This window comes from Ovis aries, chromosome 2 (genome assembly GCF_016772045.2).
Source record: "Ovis aries strain OAR_USU_Benz2616 breed Rambouillet chromosome 2, ARS-UI_Ramb_v3.0, whole genome shotgun sequence".
Taxonomy (NCBI): Eukaryota; Metazoa; Chordata; class Mammalia; order Artiodactyla; family Bovidae; genus Ovis; species Ovis aries.
This window is the reverse complement of record NC_056055.1, coordinates 89,550,835-89,577,169: the sequence shown is the minus strand read 5'-3', so window position 1 is coordinate 89,577,169 and position 26,335 is coordinate 89,550,835. Positions and strand designations below refer to the sequence as shown.

At 44.1% G+C, this 26,335-nt stretch overlaps 3 protein-coding genes across 3 annotated transcripts; all 3 read left to right on the top strand.

Moving 5' to 3' along the window:
• Positions 1-3,498: 3,498 nt before the first annotated feature.
• On the top strand, positions 3,499-4,086 carry LOC114112821 (interferon omega-1-like). The gene has a single exon (XM_027963926.2). It carries the CDS (start codon positions 3,499-3,501, stop codon positions 4,084-4,086), a length of 588 nt encoding a protein of 195 aa, XP_027819727.1.
• An 8,489-nt stretch (positions 4,087-12,575) lies between these two features.
• LOC121818508 (interferon omega-1-like) lies at positions 12,576-13,130 on the top strand. The gene has a single exon (XM_042242695.1). It carries the CDS (start codon positions 12,576-12,578, stop codon positions 13,128-13,130), a length of 555 nt encoding a protein of 184 aa, XP_042098629.1.
• A 6,205-nt stretch (positions 13,131-19,335) lies between these two features.
• LOC114112820 (interferon omega-1-like) lies at positions 19,336-19,881 on the top strand. The gene has a single exon (XM_027963925.2). The coding sequence runs from the start codon at positions 19,336-19,338 to the stop codon at positions 19,879-19,881; it is 546 nt and encodes a 181-aa protein (XP_027819726.1).
• The last annotated feature ends 6,454 nt before the right edge of the window (positions 19,882-26,335 follow it).

Genomic DNA, 26,335 nt, shown 5'->3' with positions numbered 1-26,335 from the left:
CCCGTGAACTGTAGCCTGTCAGGCTCCTCTGCCCATGGAATTCTCCAAGCAAGAATACTGGAGTGGGTTACCATTTCCTTCTCCAGGGAATCTTCCCGACTCAGGGATTGAACCCTGGTCTCCTGCATTGCAGGCAGATTCTTTACCATCTGAGCCACCAGGGAAGCCTGGTAGGTCCTTGGTAATTAGGTTCACAGTATAACATTTGTAACATTTAATGAGCAAACAATCCAGGATGGATGTGCCATAAAAAGTGAGGGTAGCATCAGGGAATGTGTTCTTTCTCCTCAAATAAATACCACGAATGAAATAGATCCTAAGGAATCCTTGCCATAAACACAATACCTTGGTATCTTCTTATTACCATGTCACAGACTGAATGTGTGTGTGTTCCCCAAATTCATATATCGAAACCCTCCCCCTCGAGACTCCCTGACGGTCCAGTGGCCAGGACTCCATGCTCCCGCAGCAGGGAGCCTGAGTTGGATCTCTGGTCAGGGAACTAGATCCTGCATGTGGCAAGCCAGACTTCCCATGGCCCAAGTAAAAATCCTGCATGAAGCAAGGAAGATCCAAGATCCAGCATGCTTCAAATAAGACATGGCCCAGCCAAATAAGCACATAAAATAAATATTAAAAAAAAATTTTAAAAACCCACAGAAACCCAACCCATCAATATGATCATATCACAAAATGGAATATTAGGGAGATTGTTAGGGTTCAGCTCAGTTCAGTTCAGTCGCTCAGTCGTGTCCGACTCTTTGCGACCCAATGAACTGCAGCACGCCAGGCCTCCCTTTCCATCACAAACTCCTGGAGTTCACTCAAACTCATGTCCATCGACTCAGTCATGCCATCCAGCCATCTCATCCTCTGTCGTCCCCTTCTCCTCCTGCCCCCAATCCCTCCCAGCATCAGAGTCTTTTCCAATGAGTCAACTCTTCCCATGAGGTGGCCAAAGTACTGGAGTTTCAGCTTTAGCATCATTCCTTCCAAAGAACACCCAGGAATGATCTCCTTTAGAATGGACTGGTTGGATCTCCTTGCAGGCCATGGGACTCACAAGAGTCTTCTCCAACACCACAGTTCAAAAGTATCAATTCTTCGGCGCTCAGCTGTCTTCACAGTCCAACTCTCACATCCATACATGACTATTGGAAAAACCATAGCCTTGACTAGACGGACGTTTGTTGACAAAGTCATGTCTCTGCTTTTGAATATGCTATCTAGGTTGCTCATAAGTTTCCTTCCAAGGAGTAAGCGTCTTTTAATTTTAGTAATCAATAAAATTAGCTATTACTTTTAATATCATAATATTACTGTTACCCAGATTAAGATCAGGATCTTTTGGAATCATTTCATTCCCTGTCATTCTAGTTTTTCTGAAGCATCTTCTCATTACCCAAATGGATTTATCAACTACACAGATGCTAGGCAAGGCTGGTCTCCTAAACCCTGCCAGAAAGGGTTTGTGTTCTAGCAAATGGGGTTCTGAGTGCCCGTCTCTCTTCCTTCTCCGCTTATACTGATGACATGTGGATTAAAGAAAAGGAAAATCAGCTAGCTGGTCTTACAAAGCTGAGAGCAGGCAACTGACTCAGGACTTGGCCTTCATTGAGCTTCTGTAAGAAGCAGCCCTGTCCCAGTCTTTCTGTTGTTCATGTTGGCCTCATCCTTCCCCTCTGCCACAGCCTGCTCCCCAGCTGTGCTGCACTGCAGTTTGCTAACTCAGAATAATACATCATTGCCTCAGGGGAAAAGCCCTTCCCTTCTTTCATACTCAGGACATTGAGACTCACCCTTGTTTTCTTCTTGCCCACAAAACAACTGTGGAAGTTTACTTTCTAGGAAAGTTGCAAAGAGAAACAAAAAAGAAATCTAACATCTTGAAAGCGAAAGAGATGCAGCCTCTCTGGCTTCTTTACTTCCCTTTCTTGTTCTCACCTCATCATGAAATAGAACCAGAGCAGAGGCAGGAATACCAACATTCTCCAATAAGTCACTAAGTGTGTATATAAAATGTTTAAATGAAAAATTACACTCGAGTAAAGGAAAGAAGGCTATTTCTTCTGATCTAGTGCCCCGGATCTCACTGCCCTGCAATCTCAGAGGAGACAGAAACAGAGGAACAGAGATGCCCAGTAGAATCAACTGCCTGAATCAATGACCGAATCTCATCAGATTCTGAGACATAAGCTTCCAATAAGAGACAACCCCATCACTGAATCTCCTTCCTCCAGCTCAGAAACTCTGAGCAGAACAAGAGTTGAAGAGTTTAAGTAAAAGTGTTGAATAATAAAACCTATACTTGGCAAAGTCAATATTATTGATCTACCAAAAGGAAAATAATTGCAGTTGGAAACTCCTCCACTAACTTGCACAAACACACTTTTGCCCTCAGCATCTGAGCACTGCTGACACTTTAGACACCTGGGGACACGGGTCAGGAGAAGAAGAGGTCACCACTGAGCACTAGGGTCCTTCACACAAAAACTCCAGGGGAGAGGCTGGGGTTTCAGGAAGACAATTTATTTTCCCAACCAGTCAATAAGCCCTCCACAGAAAGGAGGTTTTCGAGTCCTCAGGATGTGGTGAGCCTGCCCTCAGGGAGGGAGAGAGTCCAGCAGGTGAGGAAGGGGACTGTCACTCCAGAGGACAGGGGTGGCTCCATGTGACTCTCCCTTGTGAGCGAGGTGCTCCTGGGAAAATACAATTATCCTGGATGTAGAGTCTCCTCACCCATGTTCCCTGAGAAGAACCAGGATTCTGGTGGGGGTATTGGCCCAGTCTATGGAGGACGACAGGTCTCCAGCAAGAAAAAGGTGGAAAGAAGGGTGATGTCTGTAATAGTCCTGCCCTCATGGTTCCCTGAAGGGCAGGGATCTGCAGGACATGTTCTAGAAGGAAGAGAAATGTGGGAGGAATTCAAGGACTGATAATAATCAGCCTCTTCTCTAAATCAAACACTAAAGAAAACTCATCATTTGTTTCCAAGAGCTTAACTGCCAGACTGATCTGGTAAATCCCTTATATACGGAATCCATAGAGCAGACAGAGCCTGGCTTTCTAAGGAACCTAAGAGGGAAAAATGGAGCTTAAGAGCAAGCCAAAAATACATTCTTGGATGAGAGGAGAGCAACACTTATGCATGAGAGATAAAGGGCAATAAAGTGTGTAATTACAGATGTCCATCAATTCTGACTTAAGAGAAAGACTTTCTCATTTGATTGAAAAGCATCCATTTGGATGGACACATCTGAAGTGACTAGGAAAAGGCAAAATTAACAGTCTAGAAGGAAGAACATTTCTTTGACTGTCTTGAGAATACATAACAGAAAACCAAAAAAGGAAGTAAAAGTGCATAGAAATGACTAGAAAATGAAAATTACCATGTTCCCTATTTAATGGCCTCACTTAGAAAGCATGGCATCAGAGAACCTACCTCAAGGTTCTACCACACACTGTCTCAGCCAGTCCATTAGCAGCTGCGTCTTCCCCATGGCCTTCGTGCTCTCTCTACTCATGGCCCTGGTGCTGGTCAGTTATGGCCCGGGAGGATCCCTGGGCTGTGTCCTGTCTCAGAACCATGTTCTCATTGGCAGGAAGAACCTCAGGCTCCTGGGCCAAATGAGGAGACTCTCCCCTCGCTTGTGTCTGCAGGACAGAAAAGACTTCGCTTTCCCCCAGGAGATGGTGGAGGGCAGCCAGCTCCAGGAGGCCCAGGCCATCTCTGTGCTCCACGAGATGCTCCAGCAGAGCTTCAACCTCTTCCACACAGAGCGCTCCTCTGCTGCCTGGGACACCACCCTCCTGGAGCAGCTCCGCACTGGACTCCATCAGCAGCTGGATGACCTGGATGCCTGCCTGGGGCAGGTGATGGGAGAGGAAGACTCTGCCCTGGGAAGGACGGGCCCCACACTGGCCGTGAAGAGGTACTTCCAGGGCATCCATGTCTACCTGAAAGAGAAGGGATACAGCGACTGCGCCTGGGAAACCGTCAGAGTGGAAATCATGAGATCCTTGTCTTCATCAGTCAGCTTGCAAGAAAGGTTGAAAATGATGTATGGAGACCTGAGCTCGCCTTGACATGACTCTTTCTGATGAGGATGCCCCGTCATCCTTGGAAACTCACCTGGGGTCATTTCAGAAGACTCTGATTTCTGCTTTAGCCACCAAATGTGTGGAATTAACTTAGCCAATACATGTCTGTAGTAATAAGCACGTAGATATGAAAGAAATCAACTGCAGGGGTATCAATCCATAAGCTATGACCTCCCTGATGTTATTTATTTATTCTTTATTTATTTAGGTAATGGAATATTTTATTTCATCATATTTATATTTTCATATAAAATGTGTATGTTTACATTGTATTAAAATTTAGAAGATATATTTCTCTATTTTATTAAAATTGTTATTTGGTTTATTTATTAAATAGTTATCAAGATAAATTTCTTGAGTTTTTATTTTGAAAACCTAAATCCTTATTTTGTCTTCAAATACCTATCACAAAATGGTATTTGTTCACTTTATACGGTGAAACAGTTCTATCACTTTCTAAGAAATGTCTGTCAAAAGGTGGAATTCTGAGAATCTTCTGTGGTGCAGTTCTTAGGACTCTGAGTTTTTCCTCCAGGGAGCCTTGGTTGAGGAACTGAGATCCTATAAGCTGTGGAGGATGCCAAAGAGAAAAAAGGTAGGAAGGAGATTATGAATTGTAGAAAATGGCTAGTCTTGATGTCACAGGCATAACTAATTTATACCCACTCGTTAAAGGCTGGTTTATATACGTATCTGAGGGAAGCAGTCACCTCCTGCGGGAAAGCTGAGGACACACCCTGCTGACTGGCTGCTCCTGAGTCCTGTTGCTCTCTCTCCCGCCTTCTCCTCAGGACTGCCTTACTGAGCAATTCACTCCCTTCCACAGTAACTTCACTGCCTCCACACACGAGCTCTGTTCTGTGCTGGTTTCTAGCTGCATGGTGTAGTCAGAGTGGAAGCCCCAGGAAGAGAGCCCAAGTGAGAGGAGAGTTCTAGAAATTCCAAAACCTCTGAATCCCAGCTCTGCTATTTACCAACGGTGTGACCCTGAAAAGTCTCACAAACACAACAGGTCAGTTTCCTCATCTTTAATATGGGGACAGTAAGAGTGGTTTTCATACAATTACTATTTGGATTCAGTGAGTCCATATCACACAAGAGGCATCACGCGCTCCTGGCAGAAATCATCAGGACCGTGAGAATCACGGAGTGGCTGCCCTCAGGGAGGAGACAGGACAGCCGCCCTGAGACAGTGCCTGCAGGGCAGCATGGAGAGGTGCTGGCCCCCGACAAAGGTATTTTCTTTTCATCTTGGGTGCTAGTTTCAGAGTGCTTTCAGTGTGAGAACCTTCCTTTGCTGTATGCTGAAGAGAATTCCAATTTCTGGGTTTCATACTTCTAAAAGCATTCCTATGAAAACTCTTTGAGAAAGATGAATTTGTAGAAAATACTTGATCTAACATAAATACGATAATAGGGAAAGAATAGAGATCGCACATCAGTGCAGATAATCAAACACAAGCAGAGGCAGGAAGGAAAGAGCGGGGGCTGTGAAGGGTATGGTTCCAATCTCCAGTTCTGGGCTGTCCCAGGTTGCATCCTAGCTCTCCTTTCCATAAAATCCCTTGTCCATATTTGCTGGCAATGTCACCTCCTGGAGCCTCTGTTTTGCTACTGAAAGAACAAAACCCAACAAATGGTTCAGAAGCCAGTTTTACCTCTTCTCATACTAAAGAAGTGAGAAACATTTATTAATGAATGAAGTGCTTGATTTTCGGCAACCTCCAAGGAGACCAACCTCCAAGGGCCACCTTCCAGGATTGCTGCTGCTAGTACCCTTGTCCCCAGGGCAAGCCACTTCTGAACCTCACTTCCATAAGAGACTCCAACTTTAGGAGGTAGGTCTGGTTCAGTCTCCTGTGGGGTCACTGCTCCCTTCCCCTGGGTCTTGGTGCATGCAAGATTTTGTTTGTCGCCTGCAAGAAGAGTCTCTCCCCCCGTCCTGTGGAAGTCCTATAATCAACTCCCACTGATCCTCAGAGTCAGATTGCCTGGGGATTCCCAGTCCCTTTGCAGGCTTGCAAGCATGACATGAGGCTCAGAACCTTCACAACAGTGGGAGAACTTTTCTGGTATTATTGTTTTCCAGTTTGTTGGTTTCCCATCTGGCAGGTACGGCATGTATTTCTATTGTGCTTAAGTGCCTCCTGCGTCTCGTTGTAGTTTCTTCTTTGTGTTTGAACGTGGGACATCTCTTTTGGCGGGCTTCAGAGTCCTCCTCTGGATGGCTCTTCAACAGCTAGTTGCAATTTCGTTGCTCTTGCGTGAGGAGATAAGTCCATGTCCTTCAACTCTGCCATCATGAACCAGAAGCTAAGCCAAAATCTTGATATTTGACCATTTGAAATATGCTGAACTATCTCAGGCACACCCACCATATCTTTTATTCACCACCATGGACGTACGTGTGGCTGAGATTTGAACACGTGGTTAACTGCTGGAAATAGGTATGTTGTCTGTCTTCAAATAGTATGATTTTCTAAGAAAGATGTTAAAAATCAACATGTCAATCCGCTGCACAGAAAATATTGTTATTGAGGTATATCCAATTTCCCACAGTAACAAGTGGGATCATTTATAAAAATTGATCAACAAAGATCCCACTAATTTATACATATCATTCACCAGATTTCAACTTTTATTATCTTAAGAATTTCCTATCATCTGTACTTTTCAAGATCAAAGTCTTTCTTTTCATTTTAAACACCCCTCCCCCTCACACATCCTCCACCAGGATCTTCTAACTGAGAGCCCCTTAAATGGGGGAGGAATTGACTCCCCAGAGCAGGAGCATGTCTCCATTTCCTATTCCCACCCAGCATCCTGCACAATGGTAGGATACTGCTGGTCCTCAGAGTTGTCAATAAAAGTGTAAGTATAACAATGATAAGCTTAAAAGGGTTTTACCAGTTAAACTGTTTGAAAACGACAATCTTTCTACATTTTTTGTTTTTATTTTCTGTGGGTTACTCTTGTCTTCTCAGGTGACCAGTATATTTGTTATACTGGGCATCTCTTTAGTTTTCCCTCAAGTTCCTGAATCATTTAGTCCAGTCGATTTTTCTGTTCTATGCTACAGTTTTCTCAGCTTTAAAATAAGGATATGAGAGTGGATACATGTGTACTTAGAGCTGGTTTACATTGTTGTACAGCAGAAACCAGCACAACATGGTACAGGAATTTTTCTCCAATTAAAATCAAAACAGGGATAATGAGAATATTGTACGCCATTCAATATACCATCTCATGTTCTGTACTCTATATGATATTAATATAACAACTTACACAATTATCTTAAATGAGTAGATTATATAAAGCATCATGGACACATTAAATAGCTGTGAGAGTTGTTACTGTGACCGGTGTATATTAAGTTTCACCATTATTTCACGTCTACCCTAAAGATGATCATGCCATATCTGCGACTTGCTCAACTCAGTTGTTAATGCAAAAACTCTACCTCTGCAAGTTAGAGTAAGTTAATCTTTTCTAGTATTTTACAAACCATATCTACACATTTTGAAATTTTACTAGCAAATAAAATAGTCACATGACTGTACCAAGCACACCGCGATATTTAGTGGCATCAAATCAACATGCAGTCAGTGCATTTGGCATATAAGATGCTTATTGGGTAGAAAATCGTATATTAAGTGAAAATCTACATTATGCTGAAACAAAACTCATCTTGATTATGAATTTTAAAGCAACTTATCTCTACGAAATGACCTTTTAAAAAAGTTAATAAAACTCTCCAAAGCAAAACTATGGATAAATTCGAAAGCTTAACATAAGATCCTTAGATAAAGGAAATGAGAAGAAAAAAGACTTTGAAAATTGAGATTCATTATTTAAGGCAGCTACTGGGTCATAAATTTCTCAAATACGGCTTTCCCTCTATTGAACTGACATGAACAAAGAAGTAATTTTGAAAACTTTACAGATGATTTTGCTTCCAATGAAGCCAGGAACTTAAAGTTTTGTTTTGGCATAAGGAATATTTAGGCATGGTGTGAGTTTCAGACTTCTTTGTACCTTTTAAAATATTTCCAACTACTTGAACGTTGCAGGAGAAATTAACCATTTATATTAAATAAAATCATTTCCCCTTTCCCCAGGGGCTCCTGTAAGTCTCTGTGTTGTCCTCAAGTCTCCCCACTGGATGGTCCCAATATCTAGATTACTGCCCAGAACGTAGATGCCTTTCCCCTTTCCCCGAATTAGTCTTTTTCCCCAGAAACAACCCGAAATCTGAAAACATGCCACAACATGCTCAGATTTCCAGCCCTCAGTGGCAGCAGAAACAGGCATCAGTGTAAACCGCTCTGGGTAAACCCTCTTCCCAGGAGGGGAGGATGGAAGCAGGGGCAGGTGCAGAAATCAAGTTCTAAGCGAAACCCCTGCAAAGCTCCCCTGGGCAGTCTGGCCCCAAAACGAGGGTTCCTCACTGCTCCTGGGGCCCCCATGCGCTCCCTGGGCCCCAGAAGCACCTAGCTCAGCTGCAGGCTCCTGCCTACAGGGACTCCCCGGTTCTCCTGGTGGATGTGGCACTGGAGTTCGAGGCGCTGGACCTGGACAGGTTTGCTGGGAGAGCAGGGTCAGTTGCTCTGTTACAGGGAGTGCTGTGGTGCCCTCCCGGTCGCTGGGTCGCAGGAAAGGCAGATTTGAGCATCTTGCTGAGCTGGAGCCGTGGGACTGAATTTCACTCAAGTGCTGATTTTGGGGGATTCCTGGTCTCCCAGAGGGTGGCAATGGTGATGATCACCATTCTCCAGGGCTGGAGAACATCACCCTCTCTGTCATCAGGGAAGGGGGTGGCATCTGGTGAGCTTGGTGATGCTGCAGACGTGGGGCTGTGCCAGCCTTTATCCAGCTGTTCCCTGCACCTTCCCCCAGATAAGATCTTTAAATAGGTCGGAATTGTCACTTTCTGCACTTTTCTCAATTTTGTCTCCACTGAAAAACTTTTCCCTTCTCTCCTGGGCATCAGAGAATGTCACAGCTTCAGTGCTTCTTTTGTGTTATTACACTGGAAGTGAAATATACTCATGGAAAAGTCTCAGTCCAAAAGGAGGTATTCATCTACATGAGTCAACTCAGCTTGAAAGAGAAACCTGAGGCTCAATCTCTCTTCTTTAGTCCAAAAGAGAACTGAGAGCTGTGACTCCATAGTCTCTGTGACAGTTTTTAAATTGCACCAATTTTTAAATTGCCACATCTCTCTGCATTTCCTTTCTAAGGGCCTAATACATGAGGTTTGAATTCTCCAGTTATTTACAGGTCTATAGCTCCTGTATTCTGGTGGTCTACAGATACTAGTGGCATAATAATGAACATGGGTTAATTCATAGCGTTCTCTTCATTCTCTCACCAAAGTGTGCTGACCACACACACATATGTGACAATGTGCTTGGCGATGTGGATTCCAGGAGCGTCAGGAAGGGATGATGCTCCCTCCTGGGAGCAGGGGACAAGACTTTGGAGGCAGGAAGAGGAGGAAGGAGGCAGCACGTGCTCAGAGCAGCTGAGGGCCAGGACTCAGAGCTGATGAAGAGGAGGGACTGGGAGCAGCAGGAAGCTCTACTCTCACACTATCTGGGGCTCCCGAGTGCAGCCGACACCAGACTTCCCTTTCATCTTCTAAAACATCAAGACAACTTTAGTAGCAGTCACAGAGGACATCCTTTAATTCAAATAATGCAAAGTTTGCAAATTAGCCTGAAAATGTGGAACTTAGTGAATGATAGCAGTCTTTCACATCAATATAACCAATAGTAACCTCTTTATTCCACCCTCAGTCCAACCAAGAGAAGCTTTGAGGGCAAGTTCCTTAACACAGGCAAGGGTCTGCATGTTGAATCCCTACGTGTTCATTCTAGGAGAGGAAGTGCCCGCAGGATGGTGACGAGCCCAGGAGCCCAAGTTTCCTCCCTTTTGAGCAGGGCCTTGTACATAATGGAGAGAAATCCTACAGCACTTGAAGTTCTTTGCTGAGGAAGAGATTCTAGGAAAGTTGTCCACTCTCCTAGAAGTTTGATGTTTTGTTCCTGGTCAGGGAACTAGATCCTATAGGCCACAACCAAGACTTCCCATGCCACAAGTAAAGATCCTATCTGCGGCAAGGAATATGGAAGATCCAGCATGCCGCCACCAAGGCCTGGCACAGCCAAATAAATGCATTTAAAATTATTTACAAACCCAAAGAAACCCATCCCATCAATGTGATCATATCACAAGGTGGGATATTAGGGAGATTCGGGTTACAATCAATAAAATTCAGTTATCATTTTTAAGAACATAATTATTTTTTACCAAGATTAAGATCAGGATCTTTTGAATCATTTCATTCCCTTTCATTCTAGTTTTTTCAAAGCAACTTCTTATTGCCCGGGTGGATTTATCCCAGATGCTCAGCAAGGCTGGTCTCCTTGACCCTGTGAGAGAGGGTCAGTGTTCTAGCACTGGGGTTCTGATTGCCTGTCTCCCATGAGCTCGTGCGTGTGACTTCTTCCTTCTCCCCTTATACAGACCACATATGGATTAAAGGAAAGAAAAATCAGGTGGCTGGTCTTACAAAGCTGCGGGCAGTCCACAGACTCAGGACTCGGCCTTCCTTGAGCTTCTGTCAGAAGCAGCCTCGTCCCGGCCTTTCTGTTGTTCATATTGACCTGATCCTTCCCCTCTGCCACAGCCTAGGCCCCAGCTATGCTGCACTGAAGTTTGCTAACCCAGAATATATCACTGTGTCAGGGAAAGCACCTTCCTTTCTTTCATATTCATGACATTAAGACTTACCCTTGTTTTCTAGTTGCCCACAAAAAAATTGTGGAATTTTGCTTTCTAGCAAAATTGCAAAGAGAAACAAAAAAAACTCTAACGTCTTGAAAGTGACGCAGCCCCTCGGGCTTTCTTTCCTTCCCTTTCTTGCTCTCGCCTCATCATGAATTACAACCAGAGAAGGAGCCTTGAGACGAATCCTGTCCAATAAGTCACTAAGTGCATCTAAAAGCTTAAGTGAAACATTACACTCAAGGAAAGAAGGCTATTGCTCCTGATCTGGTAGGCTGGGTCTCACCGCCCTGCTTTCTCAGAGGAGACAGACAGAGGAACAGAGATGCCGGGTGGAATCAACGGCCTGAACAAACGACTGTAACTCACTAGATTCTGTGACACAAGCTTCCAACAAGAGACAACGCCAGCACTGAATCTCCTTCCTCCAGCTCAGAAACTCTGAGCAGAACAAGTGTTGAACAGTTTAAGTAAAAGAGTTGACTAATAAAAACTGTACTTGGCAAAGTAGATATTATTTACCTACTAAAAGCAAAATGACTGCAGTTGGAAATTCCTTCACCAACTTACACAAACACACTTTTGCTCTCAGCATCTGAGCACTGCTGATGTTTTGGACACTTGGGGTCAGGAGAAGAGGAGGTCACCACCGAGAACTAGGGTCCTTCACAGAAACACTCCAGGAGAGAGGATGGGGTTCAGGAAGAGAATTTATTTTCCCAACAAATCAACAAGCCCTCCACAGAAAGAGATTTTGAGGCAGCAAGATGTGGTGAGCCTGTCCGCAGGGAGGGAGTCCAGCAGGTGAGGAAGGGGACTCAGTCACTCCAGAGGACAGAGGAGGCTCCATGTGATCTCTCCCTTGTGAGTGAGGTGCTGCTGGGAAAATACAATTATCCTGGATTTAGAGACTCCTCACCCATGTTCCCTGAGAAGAACCAGGATTCTGGTGGAGGTATTGGCCCAGTCTGTGGAGGACGACAGGTCTCCAGCAAGAAAATGGTGGAAAGAAAGGGTGATGTCTGTAATGGCCCTGACCTTGTGGTTCCCTAAAACAGCCACATGGACCTGCAGGAACGTGTTCTAGAAAGAAGAAAAATGTGGGGTGAGCTCACGGACTGATAATAATCAGCCTGCTCTTTATATCAAACACTAAGGAAAACCCATCCTTCGTTTCAGTGAGATCAGGAGCCACAGTGATCTGCTAAATCCTTAAATAAATACGGAAACCACAGGGCTGAGGGGCCTGGCTTCCCAGGCAGAGTGAGAGGGGAAACGGAGCCCAAGATGAGGGCTACAGGTGTGTTCCCGGAAAAGAGGAGAGGAACATTTATGCCTGAGAAACAGGGAGCAATGATGTGTGTAATCACAAATGCACTTCAATTCTAACATAAGACAAAGACCTTTCTCATCTGATGATGAATATCCATTTGGATAAGCACATCTGAAGTTACTGGGAAAGGTAAAATTAGTAGTTTAAATAGATGACAATTTCTATGACCATATTCACAATACATAACAGAAAACCAAATTAGGAAGGAAAAGCATATAGAAATGATTAGAAAATGAGAACTATCATGTTCCCTATTTAATGGCCTCGCTTAGAAAGCATGGCATCACAGAACCTACCTCAAGGTTCACCCAGACGCCGTCTCAGCCAGCCCAGCAGCAGCCGCATCTTCCCCATGGCCTTCGTGCTCTCTCTACTCATGGCCCTGGTGCTGGTCAGCTACGGCCCGGGAGGATCCCTGGGCTGTGTCCTGTCTCCGAACCAAGTGCTGCTTGGCAGGAAGAACCTCAGGCTCCTGAGCGAAATGACGAGACTCTCCCCTCACTTGTGTCTGCAGGACAGAAAAGACTTTGCTTTCCCCCAGGAGATGGTGGAGGGCGGCCAGCTCCAGGAGGCCCAGGCCATCTCTCTGCTCCACGAGATGCTCCAGCAGAGCTTCAACCTCTTCCACCCAGAGCGCGCCTCTGCTGCCTGGGACACCACCCTCCTGGAGCAGCTCCGCACTGGACTCCATCAGCAGCTGGATGACCTGGATGCCTGCCTGGGGCAGGTGACGGGAGAGAAAGACTCTGCCCTGGGAAGGACGGGCCCCACACTGGCTGTAAAGAGGTACTTCCAGGGCATCCATGTCTACCTGCAAGAGAAGGAATACAGCGACTTCGCCTGGGAAATCGTCAGACTGGAAATCATGAGATGGTCTCTTCATCAGCCAGCTTGCAAGAAAGGTTAAGATGATGGATGGAGACCTGAGCTCACCTTGACATGACTCTCACTGACTAAGACGCCACAACACGCTCACCTGTGGTCATTTAAGAGACTCTGAATTCTGCTTTAGCCAAAATATTTATTGAATAAATCAATAAATACTTTCTCAGTAGTAATAAGCAAGTAGGTATAAAGAGTATTCAGCTGCACGGGAATCTGTGCATAGCGATGACTGCCCTGATGTTATTTATATGTTTCTTTATTTTCATTTATTAGTTTATCTCATCATATTTATATTTTCATTTAAAATTTTTGTTTACAAGGAGTTCATGATTCATTTTCGTTCAAACTCCGTGATCTCCAGCTAGAAGACACACAGATTGCAAGGTCCTCAACCAGATCCTAGGCTGCACACTCACACTGCACTCCTGCCATCTGGCTGGTATCCAGTCTGAATTTCGTTTGGGTGACCAAGGAGTTTGTGGTTTTCCTGTGTTCAAAGCCCAGAACTGTCTTCTGTCCAAACTGATGAACTAGGTCATGACTTGCTCTAGTTTTCAGGCCTTTAAAAATCTATCCTGATGATGATGTCTTCCAAAGACGCATGCTGGAATTATATATCCAACTGCCTATTTCACAATTGGTGTCTACTGAGTACACATTATGCTGAAATCAAAAGCATTTTAATTGCAACTTTTAAAGAACCTATCTACATGAGAAGACATTTTGAAAAAGTACATGAAACTCTCCAATGAAAAACTGACTAAAAAAAATGCTTAATAGATGAACTTTGGTTAAAAGAAATGAGAGGAAAAAAGGATTTTGTAAATTGAAATGAGTTATTCAAAATAGTTACTGGTTCATAAGTTTGTCAAACATGGCTTTCGCTCAGATGAAGAGAGAGATACAAAAAAGTAATATTGAAAACATTATTGATGATTTTGCTTCCATTAAAGCCAGGAACTTAAATTATTGTTGTGGCATAAAGAAAATATTTGAATTTGATGTGAGTTGAAGACTTATACATTTTAAAACATTTTCCAACCAATGAACATGACAGGAGAAATTAACCATTTCTATTAATGTTCAATGAAATAATTTTCCCTGTACTAAGGAGCTTCTTTTGAAGTCTCAGTTTTCTCTCCAAGTCTTCCCACTGGAGGGTCCCAATATCTAGTAGATTCCCATCCAGATTGTAGATACCTTTCCCCTTTCCCTGAATTACTCCTTTGCCCCATAAACAAGGGCTTCCCTTGTGCCTCGGCTGGTCAAGATCTGCCAGCAATGAGGGGACCTGGGTTCAGTCCCTGAATTGGGAAGATCTCCTGGAGAAGGGAAAAGCTACCCACTTCAGTATTCTGCCCTGGAGAATTCCATGGACTGTATAGTCCATGGAGTCGCAAAGAGTCAGACACGACTGAATGACTTCCACTCACTCCAAAACAACCCCGAATCTGAAAACATACCGCAGCATGCTGTGATTTCCAGCCGTCAATCACGGCATTCAAGGGCACCGGTGTGAACCGCTCTGGCTAAAATCTTCTCCCACGAAGGGGAGGATGGACGCAATGGTAGCTTATCTAGAATTTGGAGGTGCAGAAATCAAAGGGTCTGAGCGACGCAGCGCAAAGCTCGCCTGGGCAGTGGGGCCCGATAAGCAAGTTTCCTCTCTGTTCCCGCGGCCCCAAGCTCTCCCTGGGCCCCGGCGGCGCCTCGCTCCGGTCGCGGCTCCTGCCCACGGCCACCCGCGAGTTCTCCCCGTGGATCTGATGCCCCAGGGGGCAGCCCTGCAGGCGGGTCCCGCTGAGTGGGCGGTGCGGGTCTGTCAGTTACTGAGAGATCGGGCGCCCCCTCCCGGCCGCTGGGGCGCAGCAAAAGGAGTTTGGAAGGTTCCGGAGTTTAGTGCAGGACCTGAACTGCTTCAGAGAGGCCCAGGTGAAGTGCTGAATTTCTGGACTCCTGGTCTCCCTGCTGATGGCAATGGGGATGCTCTGCTCCATCCCTCACATTTCACCTGTTAGCATAGGTCGTCTTCTATTCTTTTTGACATTTGCCAAATTCATATAATTTGGAAGCAAAACTTTGTTGCTGAAACACGAAAGACACCGGGATTCTTGGCCTCCGGAGGAGAATTCAATCCAGGGCCAGTGACCAGGCTTGATCGCTCAGCACTTTTGTGTAATGAAGTTTTATTAAAGTATAAAAGAGATAGAGAAAGCTTCTGACATAGACATCAGAAGGGGGCAGTAAGAGTGCCCTTGCTACTCTTCAGCCAGATGTTATATAGCTACTAGCAGTCTGCTAACTAGAGAATGGAAATGTCTCAAAACTCAGAGAAGGGCACTGGGCCCCTCACCCACAACATGCATTGAGATAACATTGGCACCAGGTGAGTCATCCCCGGCCACAAAGTGATGGACGTGAATCCTGAAGAAAGGCAGATTTCCAAACAAATATACAGTTTCATTAACACAGATTAGGAGAACAGGGTATGAGTATAACATACTGGTTTGTCAAGTCGGTTCTGAGCCTTTGGGTGGAATTGACTTAAACACAGAGTCTAGGGTAAATACACAGTACATTAACAGCTTAAGAAAAACATTTCCATAAGAAAAATGCATTGGTCAGCTCAAGGTTTGGGAAAAATTAAGTTCAGGTGGAACCAGGTGTCATGGCAACACAGAATTTTAAGAGAAACCTCTTTTTAAATCTGTATAGAGAAGTGAAGCAGCTCAGTCATGTCTGAGTCTTTGCGATCCCATGGACTGTAGTCTATCAGGCTTCTCTGTCCATGGGATTTTCCAGGCGAGAGTACTGGAGTGGATTGCCATTTCCTTCGCCAATGCATGAAAGTGAAAAGTGAAAGTGAAGTCGCTCAGTCATGTCCGACTTAGCGACCCCATGGACTGCAGCCTTCCAGGCTCCTCCATCCATGGGATTTTCCAGGCAAGAGTAAAGAGATTAAAAATGTCTCACACTTGCAGCCTGTTTCCTCTGTTTGGAGACCCCCAGTTTTCCTGTCTGTTACCCTCTCAAAAGCATTAAGTATTTTTTTTTTAATTACAGTCACAAGAGCCATCAGCTTGGTGTTATCTACAGAGGATTCACTGAAATGTTTCTAACCCAATCTCCTGCTGGAGTCAAAACTCATAAGGATCTTGTCCATCATGTATCCCCAATTTATGGTGAGGATTCATTCCACAATCTATATGAATCATCTTGGACAGTTAAATATGATTATTTTATAATTATTAGAATTATTATTTTGTCGGTCACATTTAGACTGTCAGTAATAACTACCAGTTGATAATTTCATTTTGCTTATTATACAAAATAATCAGATATGTTGTAAATTGCTCAGGTTATCTAGAATTTGGAGGTAGATGTGAACTAATGGAAATAAGAGGTTTGTCACATCGAGGTATGAAACAACAACGGTGCATCTTGTGTTAGAAATAAACTAGGAAATTAAGTGAGGGCTCAGTGCATGCATGGGTGCAGGCTTCACAGTCTAGATAAGCAGTTTGGAATCTGACATGTTAGGTTTTGAAAACTGGATTTGCCATTTCATTCTTAGATTATTTTATTCCAATAAAGTCTTAGCAGGAGGCTCTTCGAAACAAAACTGTTAACTCAGTTTCAACTATGCTGGAAGTATTGCGTGAGTCCCTCCCAAAGGCTAAGGAGTTTGTAGTTGTTGTCACTGTCGTTTTTGATAAACACTGATAGTCTGTGAAATTTTTCTGGCAGGTCCTTGGTAATCATGTCTACGGTAGTCTTGTAACATTTAATTAGCAATCAATTCAGGATGGAGGTGCCATAAAAAGTGAGGGCAGCATCAGGGAACGTGTTCTTACTCCTCATTAATATCAAGAATGAAATATATGCTAATGAATCCTTGCCATAAACACAATACCTTGGTCTCTCCTTGCTACCGTGTTACAGACTGAGTGTGTGTGCGTTCCCCAAATTCATGTATTGAAACCCTCCCCCTTGACTTCCCTGATGGTCCAGGGGCCAGGACTCCATGCTCCCAAAGCAGGGAGCCTGAGCTGGATCTCTCGCCAGGAAACTAGATTCTGATTGGCAAGCAGGACTTCCCATGGCTTAAGTAAAGATCCTGCATGAAGCAGCCAAGATCCAAGAACCAGCATACATCGACTAAGACATGCCACAGCCAAATAAACACATAAAATAAATATTTTAAAAATTCTTGAAAAACCCACAGAAACCCAACCCATCAATGTGATAGAACCAAGAGCTGGAATATTAGGGAGATCATGAGGGTTAGTAATCAATAAAATTCAGTTATTATTTTTAATGTCATAGTTACTATTAGCTAGACTAAGATCAGACTCTTTTGGAATCATTTAATTCCCTTTCATTCTAGTTATTTCAAAGCATATTGTCTTTGCCCAGGTGGATTTATCACCTAGCAGATGATCAGCAAGTCTGGGCTCGTCAACCCTGCCAGAGAGCATTAGTGTTCGAGCAACTGGGGCTCTGATTGCCTGTCTCTTGTGAGCTGGTGAGTGTGACTTCTTCCTCCTCCCCTTATACTGATCACATGCTGATTCAAGAAAAGAAAAATTAGGTGGCTGGTCTTACAAAGCTGACGGCAGTCAACAGATCAAGGACTTGTCCTTCTTTGAGCTTCTGTAAGAAGCAGCCCTGTCCCAGCCTTTCTGTTGTTCATATTGGCCTCATCCTTTCCCTCTGCCTCAGACGTGTCCCCAGCTGTGCTGCACTGAAGTTTGCTAACTCAGAACACGTCACTGGGTCAGGGGAAAACCACTTCCCTTCTTTCATATTCATGACATTGAGACTTACCCTTGTTTTCTATTGCCCACACAGAAAAATGTGCAATTTTACTTTCTAGAAAAGTTGCAAAGAGAAACAAAAAAACTAACGTCTTGAAAGGGATAGAGATGCAGCCCCTCTGGCTTCTTCACTTCCCTTTGTTGTTCTCACATCATCAATTACAACCGCAACAGGAGCAATGAGACAAATCTTGTCCAATAAGTCAGTCAATTCAGTTCAGTTCAGTCGCTCAGTCGTGTCCGAGTCTTTGCAACCCCATGAACTGCAGCGTGCCAGGCCTCCCTGTCCATCACCAACTCCCAGAGCCTACCCAAAATAAGTCACAAAATGAATATAAAAAGTTTAAATGAAAAATTACAGTCAAGGAAAGAAGACTATTTCTCCTGATCAAGTAGGCTGGGTCTCACTGCCCTGCATTCCCAGAGGAACAGAGATGCCTGGTGGAATCAACTGCCTGAATGAACAGCTGTAACTCACTAGATTCCGTGACATAAGCTTCCAATAAAAGCCTGCCCTAAGGGAGGGAGTCCAGCAGGTGAGCAAGGGAACTCTGTCACTCCAGAGGACAGGGGGTGGCTCCATGTGATCTCTCCTGTGTGAGTGAGGTGCTGCTGGGCAAATACAATCAATTATCCTGGAATTAGAGTCTCCCCACCCATTTTATCTGAGAAGAACAAGAATTCTTGGTAGGAGTATTGGTTGGGCCAGCAAAGGACAATAGGTCTCCAGTACGAAAACGGTGGAACGCAAGCGTGATGTCTGTAATAGTCCTGACTTCGTGGTTCCCTGAAGCACAACCACATGGAGCTGCAGGGACGTGTTCTAGAAGGAAGAGAAACGTGAGGGAGCTCATGGACTCATAATAATCAGCCTCTTCTCTAAATCAGACACTAAAGAAAACCCATCCTTTGTTTCAAACAGTTTATTTGCCTGAGTGACCTGGTAAATCCCTGATAAATACAGAGCCTGCCTTCCTAAGTAAAGGAAGAAACAGAAATTGAGCCTAGGATCAGGGCCAAAAATGTGTTCATGGAACAGAGAAGAGCTACATTTACACATGAAGGAGAAAGAGTGGTAATGTTTGTACTTAGAAACCTACATCATTTCTGATGTCTGACAAAGACCTTTCTCATTTGATTGAAAAATATCCATTTGGATGGGTACATTTGAAGTTATTGGGAAATAGATAAAATTAATAGTTTAGACTGATGACAATTCCTTTGACCATATTCAGAATACATAAATGAAAATTAAAAAAGGAAGTAAAAGTGCATAGAAATGACTAGAAAATGAAAACTACCATGTTCCCTATTTAATAGCCTCACTTAGAAAGCCTGGCATCAGAGAACCTACCTCAAGGTTCCCCCAGACGCCGTCTCAGCCAGCCCAGCAGCAGCCGCATCTTCCCCATGGCCTTCGTGCTCTCTCTACTCATGGCCCTGGTGCTGGTCAGCCTCGGCCCGGGAGGATCCCTGGGCTGTGACCTGTCTCAGAACCACGTGCTGCTTGGCAGGAAGAACCTCAGGCTCCTGGGCGAAATGACGAGACTCTCCCCTCACTTGTGTCTGCAGGACAGAAAAGACTTCGCTTTCCCCCAGGAGATGGTGGAGGGCGGCCAGCTCCAGGAGGCCCAGGCCATCTCTGTGCTCCACGAGATGCTCCAGCAGAGCTTCAACCTCTTCCACCCAGAGCGCGCCTCTGCTGCCTGGAACACCACCCTCCTGAAGCAGCTCCGCAATGGACTCCTGGACCAGCTTGTCGACCTGGATGCCTGCCTGGGGCAGGATATGGGAGAGGAAGACTCTGCCCTGGGAAGGACGGGCCCCACCCTGGCTGTGAAGAGGTACTTCCAGGGCATCCATGTCTACCTGCAAGAAAAGGGATACAGCGACTGCGCCTGGGAAACCATCAGAGTGGAAATCATGAGATCCTTGTCTTCATCAGCCAGCTTGTAGGAAAGGTTAAGAACGATGGATGGAGGCCTAAACTCATCTTGATATGACTCTCAGTGACTAAGATGCCACATCACCCTTGTACGCTCCCCTGAAGTCATTTTAGAGGATGCTGATTTCTGCTTTAGCCACCATGTTTCCTGAATTCAATCAATAGTACTTTCTCAATAGCAATAAGCAAGTAGATATAAAATGTATTCAACTGCACAGGGGTCAGTCCATAAGGGATGACTGCCATGATGTTATTTATGTTTATTTATGTATTTATTTTATCTCATCATATTTATATTTTCATGTAAAAATGTTTTTCTGCATTGTAATAAAATTTAGAAAATATGTTCATTTCCTTAATCTTCTAATTTGTTTTATTTATTAATTTCTCATGAAAGTAATTACTGTTTTCATTATGAAGAATTAAATACTTATTTGGTCTACATAAACCTAGCATAGAATAGCATTTGTCCATTTATACTACAGAATAGTTGTATCACTTTTCAGGAAATGATTGTCAAAAGGTACAATTTCTGGATCCTTGGCAGTCCAGTGGACTGGACTCCATGCTTCCAGTGTGAGACGCTCAGGTGCCACGGACACCTGGTCAGGGAACTAAGATCCTGCAAGCTGTGCAGTGCAGCCCCCTCCACCCAAAAGAAACAGGTAGAAAGGAGTCTCTGAAACGGTGGTAGATGAGTAGTCCTGAAGTCACAAGTATAACTAGTTTATACCCAATCAACAGAGAATGGTTGGTGTCAGTATGTGGGGGGAGGACTCCCCTCCTACAGGGAAGCTGCGAACATGTGGTCCTGAGTGGCTGAGCCTGACGCCTGTTACTCTTCCTCCCGCCTTCTCCTCGGTCCTGCTTTACTGAACAATCCACTCCCTTACACCATATCTTCACTGCCTCCAACACAGGAACTCTGTTCTGTGATGGTTTCTGGCTTCAAAGTTTCTCTGAGTGGAAATCACTGGAAGAGAGCACAAGTGAAAGGAGAGTTCTAGAAGTTTCAAAACCTTTGAATGCAGCTCTGCTATTTAACAGCAGTGTGACCCTGAAAAATATCACAAACACTAAGGAGACGGATATGGCAACCCCCTTCAGTATTCTTTCTTGAAAATCCCATGGACAGAGGAGCCTGGTGGGCTATAGTCCCTGGGTCACAGGAGCTGGACCTGTCTGAAACAACTTAGCATGCATGCAGGCATGCATTCTGTCTTGATCTACTCAAATATGGGGAAAATAACAGTAGTTTTTCATAGGACTACTGTTTGGATCAATAAGTCCATATTACAAGAAGCATAAAAGTGTGCTTGGCACAAATAATCAGGACAGTGAGAGTCCTAGAGTAGCTGCCCACAGGGAGCAGACTGGTCAGATGGCCTGAGGTAGTGACTGAAAGGCAACACCGGAAAGATACTAGGTCTTTGGTAACAATATTTAACTTGGGGGCTAGTTTCACAGTATATTCAGTGTGTGAACTCTCCTGTGCTCAATGCTGAAGACAATTCCAATTTCTGTGTTTCAGACTTCTAGAAGTATTCTTAGGAAGTCACAGAAATTCTTTGAGAAAGAAGGATTAGTAGAAAATGCTTTGATCTATCATAAAAATGAATAATAGGGAAATCATAGAGATTTCTGCATTCATATGCAGAAAATCACACATATTACTCCTTAATCATGTTTCTTGCTTCTTTAGTGTGAGTACTACTCTACTACTTCTTGAAGACATTTCTAAAATTACCTTCTAAACTCTCTGTTGGGTTTCCATCTTTCAGCAGCAAGGCACAGGCAGGAAGAAAAGAGCAAGGGCCATGCAGTGTGAGGTTCTGCTCTCCAGCCCTGGGCTGTCCTGTCTTTGATCCTCATTGTTTTCCATAAAGACTTCAGTCCCTAAAGGCTGGCAGGGTCACCTCCTAGAGTCGGTCCTTCTCAGAAATTAGTGCCTTTGAGGAGAGACTGCTACAAGTGTATGCAGGTGTCTTATAACGGAAGCGAGAGTCTTTCTCTGAACAAGGGGCCATGAAGTCAATATTATTGGTCAAAACACATAAACCTTGCACATGCATACTGCCAGCTGTCCCTGATAACAATGGCTACATTAATCTATATTCAAGACCATATAAGTCCCTATATGTTCTCACACATTGACCAAAACAGGATCTTATCATCCTTTTTAGTTTTTGCCAATCTGACTGGTGACACAGAGCATCTAGCAGCAATCATTAGTTTTCCTTTTCCTAATTGATGATGGTTGTCATCAGTCATACTCCAGCCTTCTCATCCATCTCTTGGAATCGGTTTGGAGAACTCTGAAAGAAAAGCAATCTGCAGGCAGGGAGAATTGTACTGAAAACAACTGGAGTCCCAGCATCCCAGAGTAGAGCTGAGAAGAGCTGTGGAGCTGAGACTTTCATTTTAAGACCAGGACGCTAGAGGAGGTGACAGCCTTTCTCTGTCATATCCACTGGAAATGCAGGTTTCTTCTGTGAATTTCTGATCCATAGGCAATGAACCCTCTGCTCTTGCATTGTCACTTTACCCAGGTAAGTTCAGTTCAGTTTAGTTCAGTCGCTCAGTCCTGTCTGACTCTCTGCAACCCCATGAATAGCGGCACGCCAGGCCTCCCTGTCCATCACCGAATCCCAGAGTTCACACAGACTCACTTCCATCGAGTCAGTGATGTCATCCAGCCATCTCATCCTCTGTCGTCCCCTTCTCCTCCTGCCCCAATCCCTCCCAGCATCAGAGTCTTTGCCAATGAGTCACCCCTTCACATGAGGTGGCCAAAGTACTGGAGTTTCACTTTAGCATCATTCCTTCCAAAGAAATCCCAGAGCTGATCTCCTTCAGAATGGACTGGTTGGATCTCCTTGCAGTCCAAGGGACTCTCAAGAGTCTTCTCCAACACCACAGCTCAAAAGCATCAATTTTTTGGTGCTCAGCCTTCTTCACAGTCCAACTTTCACATCCATACATGACCACAGGAAAAACCATAGCCTTGACTAGACGGACCTTAGTCGGCAAAGCAATGTCTCCGCTTTTGAATATGTTATCTAGGTTGGTCATAACTTTCCTTCCAAGGAGTAAGTGTCTTTTAATTTCATGCTTGCAGTCACCACCTGCAGTGATTTTGGAGCCCAAAAAAATAAAGTCTGACACTGTTTCTACTGTTTCCCCATCTATTTCCCATGAAGTGATGGGACTGGATGCCATGATCTTCGTTTTCTGAATATTGAGCTAAGCCAACTTTTTCACTCTCCTCTTTCACTTTCATCAAGAGGCTTTTAGTTCCTCTTCACTTTCTGCCATAAGGGTGGTGTCATCTGCATATCTGAATACTTGAGTGAAAAACTGAAAATCTAAAACTGCAAAATTTGATTTGAGACTTCCTTGGCCATTCTGTGCTTAGGATTCAGTACTTTCACTGCCGTGGGTCCAGGTTCAATCCCCAGTCAGGGAACAAAGGTCTCATAAGCCACGTGGCTGTCACAGCCAAAAATAATAATACACTTTACAAAGTAACTTCCACTGATATGACTATTCACTTCTAGTTCTTACCAGGACTATTGCTTTTAGTCAACATAGTAAAGGTTCACAAGACACATGACACAAATAGAGATGCTTGTGAAGTTCTGTTCAAGCATAAACAGAGGGGAATGTCTAAAAGTTAAATGAAAATAAACTGACTCCTTATTCAAGAAAATAAAAATATGTTAATTTTGAATGCACTGAGAATGAGGGTAAGTTGGATGCAGTTTGCAAAAATAGTGCCATGTATTCCAAATGTGATGACTGGAAAATTTTTGGAGTCCTGTGGTCAATAAGGCCCTAATCAACTTGAATTAAATAATTCTCATTTTAAGGTGAAGCATATGAGGATATAGCAGTGAGTCCGGTATTCTTATCTAGCTTGTCAACTTGCTCTGAAGACAGTTCTCGTCCTGGGAGTCAAAATCTTTTTGAATGATGATGATGCTGTTGCCATCATTAGACATCATGTCTCCTGGCCTATTTTTCAAGACATGTTGAAACTACATCTAGGTACATGTACAACTAAGGAAACAACGGGAAAATCTATGTTGAGTGTCACATAGATTCTTCCACTTTGTTGGCTACCCCAGGAGCTTTAACCAAGAAAGCAGCTGACCCAGGTGAGGTCTGAGAGGAGAGTTTAAGCGGCAGGGGTTACTTCATCACACAAGGCTCTCCATGTGTTCCTGGAAGTCCCTCATGATCTTTCTTCAGGGATCCGTTATCCAGCATTGGACTGGAGTAAGGAGCAAGCTAAAGTACTGAGAGAATGAAGATCTGATGCAGCCTTCCTTCTCTGTCTTCCTCGTCCTCAGCTTTGGAGTCTTTCTTGAATAGTGAGTGATGCAGTCAAAACAAATGATACATGAACTGGAGTTACACTGGCATCTATCAGTTCAGTTTAGTCGCTCAGTCATGTCCTACTCTTTGTGACCCCATGAACTGCAGCACGCCAGGCCTCCCTGTCCATCACCAACTCCCGGAGTTCACTCAGATTCACATCCATTGAGTCAGTGGTGCCATCCAGCCATCTCTTCCTCTATCATCCCCTTCTCCTCCAGCCCCCAATCCCTCCCAGCATCAGAGTCTTTTCCAATGAGTCAACTCTTCACATGAGGTGGCCAAAGTACTGGAGTTTCAGCTTCAGCATCATTCCTTCCAAAGAAATCTCAGGGTTGATCTCCTTCAGAATGGACTGGTTGGATCTCATTGCAGTCCAAGGGACTCCCAAGAGTCTTCTCCAACACCACAGTTCAAAAGCATCAATTCTTCGGTGCTCAGCCTTCTTACCAGTCCAACTCTTACATCCATACATGACCACAGGAAAAACCAGAGCCTTTACTAGATGGACCTTAGTTGGCAAAGTAATGTCTCTGCTTTTGAATATGCTATCTAGGTTGGTCATAACTTTTCTTCCAAGGAGTAAGCATCTTTTAATTTCATGGCTGCAGTCACCATATGCAGTGATTCTGGAGCCCCCCAAAATTAAGTCTGACACTGTTTCCACTGTTTCCCCATCTATTTCCCATGAAGTGATGGGACCAGATGCCATGATCTTTGTTTTCTGAATGTTGAGCTTTAAGCCAACATTTCCACTCTCCTCTTTCACTTTCATTAAGAGGTTTTTTAGTTCCTCTTCACTTTCTGCCATAAGGGTGGTGTCATCTGCATATCTGAGGTTATTGATATTTCTCCTGGCAATCTTGATTCCAGCTTGTGTTTCTTCCAGTCCAGCGTTTCTCATGATGTACTCTGCATAGAAGTTAAATAAGCAGGGTGACAACATACAGCCTTGACGTACTCCATTTCCTATTTGGAACCAGTCTGTTGTTCCATGTCCAGTTCTAACTGTTGCTTCCTGAGCTGCATACAGATTTCTCAAGAGGCAGGTCAGGTGGTCTGGTATTCCCATCTCTTTCAGAATTTTCCACAGTTTATTGTGAGCCACACAGTCAAAGGCTTTGACATAGTCAATAAAGCAGAAATAGATGTTTTTCTGGAACTCTCTTGCTTTTTCGATGATCTAGCAGATGTTGGCAATTTGATCTCTGATTCCTCTGCCTTTTCTAAAACCAGCTTGAACATCAGGAAGTTCATGGTTCACGCATTGCTGAAGCCTGGCTTGGAGAATTTTTAGCATTACTTTACTAGCATGTGAGATGAGTACAATTGTGCAGTAGTTTGAGCATTCTTTTGCATTGCCTTTCTTTGAGATTGGAATGAAAACTGACCTTTTCCAGTCCTGTGGCCACTGCTGAGTTTTCCCAATTTGCTAGCATATTGAGTGCAGCACTTTCACAGCATCATCTTTCAGGATTTGAAATAGTTCAACTGGAGTGCCATCACCTCCACTAGATTTTTTCATAGTGATGCTTTCTAAGGCTCGCTTGACTTCACATTCCAGGATGTCTGGCTCTAGATGAGTGATCACACCATCATGATTATCCGGGTCGTGAAGATCTTTTTTGTATAGTTCTTCTGTGTATTCTAGGGTGTAGTCAAATATTGGCTTAGAGATTGGCTATATTGGTCTGCCTCAGAGGTTAAACGTCTGCCTCCAATGCGGGAGACCTGGGTTCAATCCCTGGGTTGGGAAGATCCCCTGGAGAAGGAAATGGTAACCCACTCCAGTATTCTTGCCTGGAGAAACCCATGGATGGAGAAGCCTGGTAGGCTACAGTCCACGGGGTCGCAAAGAGTTGGACACGACTGAGCGACTTCACACATATTGGTCTCTGAACTCCAGCTGGAAAGAAGACAGAAAATTGGAAATCAAAGAACATTTTGCTGCCAATTTAAACACAAAGTAACAGATACAGAAGTGAAGCAAAATAAATGATCATTCACAGTAGTGATTCTATAATGTGAAATAAATGTCTTTTAGATCCACATATTCATCTTCTTTTTCAATAAAGGAAAAAAATGGAT